Consider the following 2,029-nt stretch of genomic DNA (forward strand, 5'->3'; position numbering starts at 1 on the left):
TCCTTACAGCCACCTCTGGGTTGGTACGTGATGTCTTCTGGGCAATGAAAGGGTAGGATGGGGTTTGTATCCATCCCTGTGGGTTACATGCTTCCCTGAAACCTTGAGGATAGAGGCTACCCTACAATATGCTTTCTAAAAACTGTCTGCAGCAGTAAGAACAGCAAGAACATAAGATGTATTTTATGATGAGAGGAAGAGAAATTTTTCAAAGATCCAGAACAAAAGGGTGTTTCTAGGTTTTTCAAAGGTTATGAAAGAATAAACCTGAGATGATGATAACAGACACTCTGCTCAAGCTGTTTTAGGAAGCCTTCTTTTTATCTAATATTATCATTCATATTATTAGCCATGCAAAACAGATTTCCCTACCTCCAATTTTCAAAAAGAATATCTGATTCTGTTTTAGTGATTTTAGATGCTATTACTTATTATTCTTTAATAAATCAATCAACAAATTATCAGAACATCTAAATATCCAATCTTACTTTTATCTGGACAATTTTAACTTCATCAAAGCTTATATTGGTAAGAGATTTCTTCGTCTGGCCTCTTCTGTGTCCAAATTTACACTTATTTCTCATCACTTGTTCATCATCTTCTATGGGTCTCCGAACATATTTAAAGCGATCTTTGAGAGCTCGTTTCCATAAAAAAAAGCCACAGCCATCGTCGTCCAGGAAAGGGTGGGCCTGCAGCAAGGCGTTGACCACATCATTGTACTGCTGGGTGCTGGGATACAGTGAGCCTTCCCGATACTTAGTCAGGTCGGCCTGGAGAAACTCAATGATCCTTATCCTCATGCTGTGATCGGGACACTTCTGTTCTGCTAACATGCATTTGACATCATAGGGAAACTCTGGTAAAACATAGGACTTAGTCCATTGCAATGCTTTATTCCTTGCTAGAACATGTTTCATATTCCTTCTCTGTTTCAGTACTCTTTGGTCAATTAGTCCATTATCAAGGTTTTTGGCTACATAGAAAGATGGTGTCTGCTTCCCACGGTTGGCAGGACTAGGGGACTCTTCATCCTCTGGGTCTGCTCCTGCTTGAGCAAGAGGGGCTGTTTCTCTAGGGCTTCCAAAGGACTCCAGTCTTTGACCCTCCTGCTTATATTTTTTAATTAAATCCATCAGAACAGCCTGGTGCCCAATTTTCTTTACCAGTTGCTGAACCATCCGATCGTTAAGTGCTAGAAGAGCGGCCCCACTTACTTCTTCCTCTTGAAACCTATGAACTAGCTCTCCTAAGTTTTTCTCCACCAACCAAATGCAGACCTGATCAACTGACCAGGTTTCCATGGCTGTGTCCTGTGAATACACCTTCTCCTACTTTTTTTCCATAGGCATCCCTCAGCTTTACTAACAGACCGCCAAAGCTGTACAATGATACCCAATCCTGTACCATTCCAAACTCTCTTTTCAAAGATGACATGATACTTTATGTGGAACACCCAAAAGACTCCACCCCCAAATTACTAGAACTCATACAGCAATTCAGTAATGTGGCAGGATACAAAATCAATGCACAGAAATCAGTTGCTTTCTTACACACCAGCAAAGCAACTGTAGAAAGAGAGATTAGAGAAACGATTCCATTTACAATAGCACCAAAAACCGTAAGCTACCTCGGAATAAACCGAACCAAAGCCATAAAGGATCTATACTCTAGGAACTACAGAATACTCATGAAAGAAACTGAAGACACAAAAAGATCAGAAAACATTCCATGCTCATGGATTGGTAGAATAATCATTGTAAAAATGTCTATGCTACCCCGAGCAATCTATACCTTCAATGCCATCCTGATCAAAATTCCAATAACATTTTTCAACATGCTGGAAAAAACAGGGCTAAAATTTGTATGGAATCAGAAAAGACCCAGAATCGCCAAGGAAATATTGAAAAAGAAAAACAAAGCTGGGGGCATCACACTGCCCCATTTCAAGCTGTGTTACAAAGCAGTGATCACCAAGAGAGCATGGTACTGGCACAAAAACAGACATATAGACCAATGGAACAGAATA

The 2,029-nt window shown here is 40.2% G+C and overlaps 1 protein-coding gene across 1 annotated transcript; it reads right to left on the bottom strand.

The window, feature by feature from the left end:
- Positions 1-33: 33 nt before the first annotated feature.
- LOC102741531 (sterile alpha motif domain-containing protein 3-like) lies at positions 34-1,973 on the bottom strand. The gene has a single exon (XM_081810439.1). The coding sequence runs from the start codon at positions 1,302-1,304 to the stop codon at positions 471-473; it is 834 nt and encodes a 277-aa protein (XP_081666565.1). The 5' UTR covers positions 1,305-1,973; the 3' UTR covers positions 34-470.
- Between the last annotated feature and the right edge of the window lie 56 nt (positions 1,974-2,029).

This window comes from Leptonychotes weddellii, unplaced genomic scaffold, assembly GCF_054177405.1.
Source record: "Leptonychotes weddellii isolate Sample4059 unplaced genomic scaffold, ASM5417740v2 HiC_scaffold_25968, whole genome shotgun sequence".
Classification (NCBI taxonomy): domain Eukaryota; kingdom Metazoa; phylum Chordata; class Mammalia; order Carnivora; family Phocidae; genus Leptonychotes; species Leptonychotes weddellii.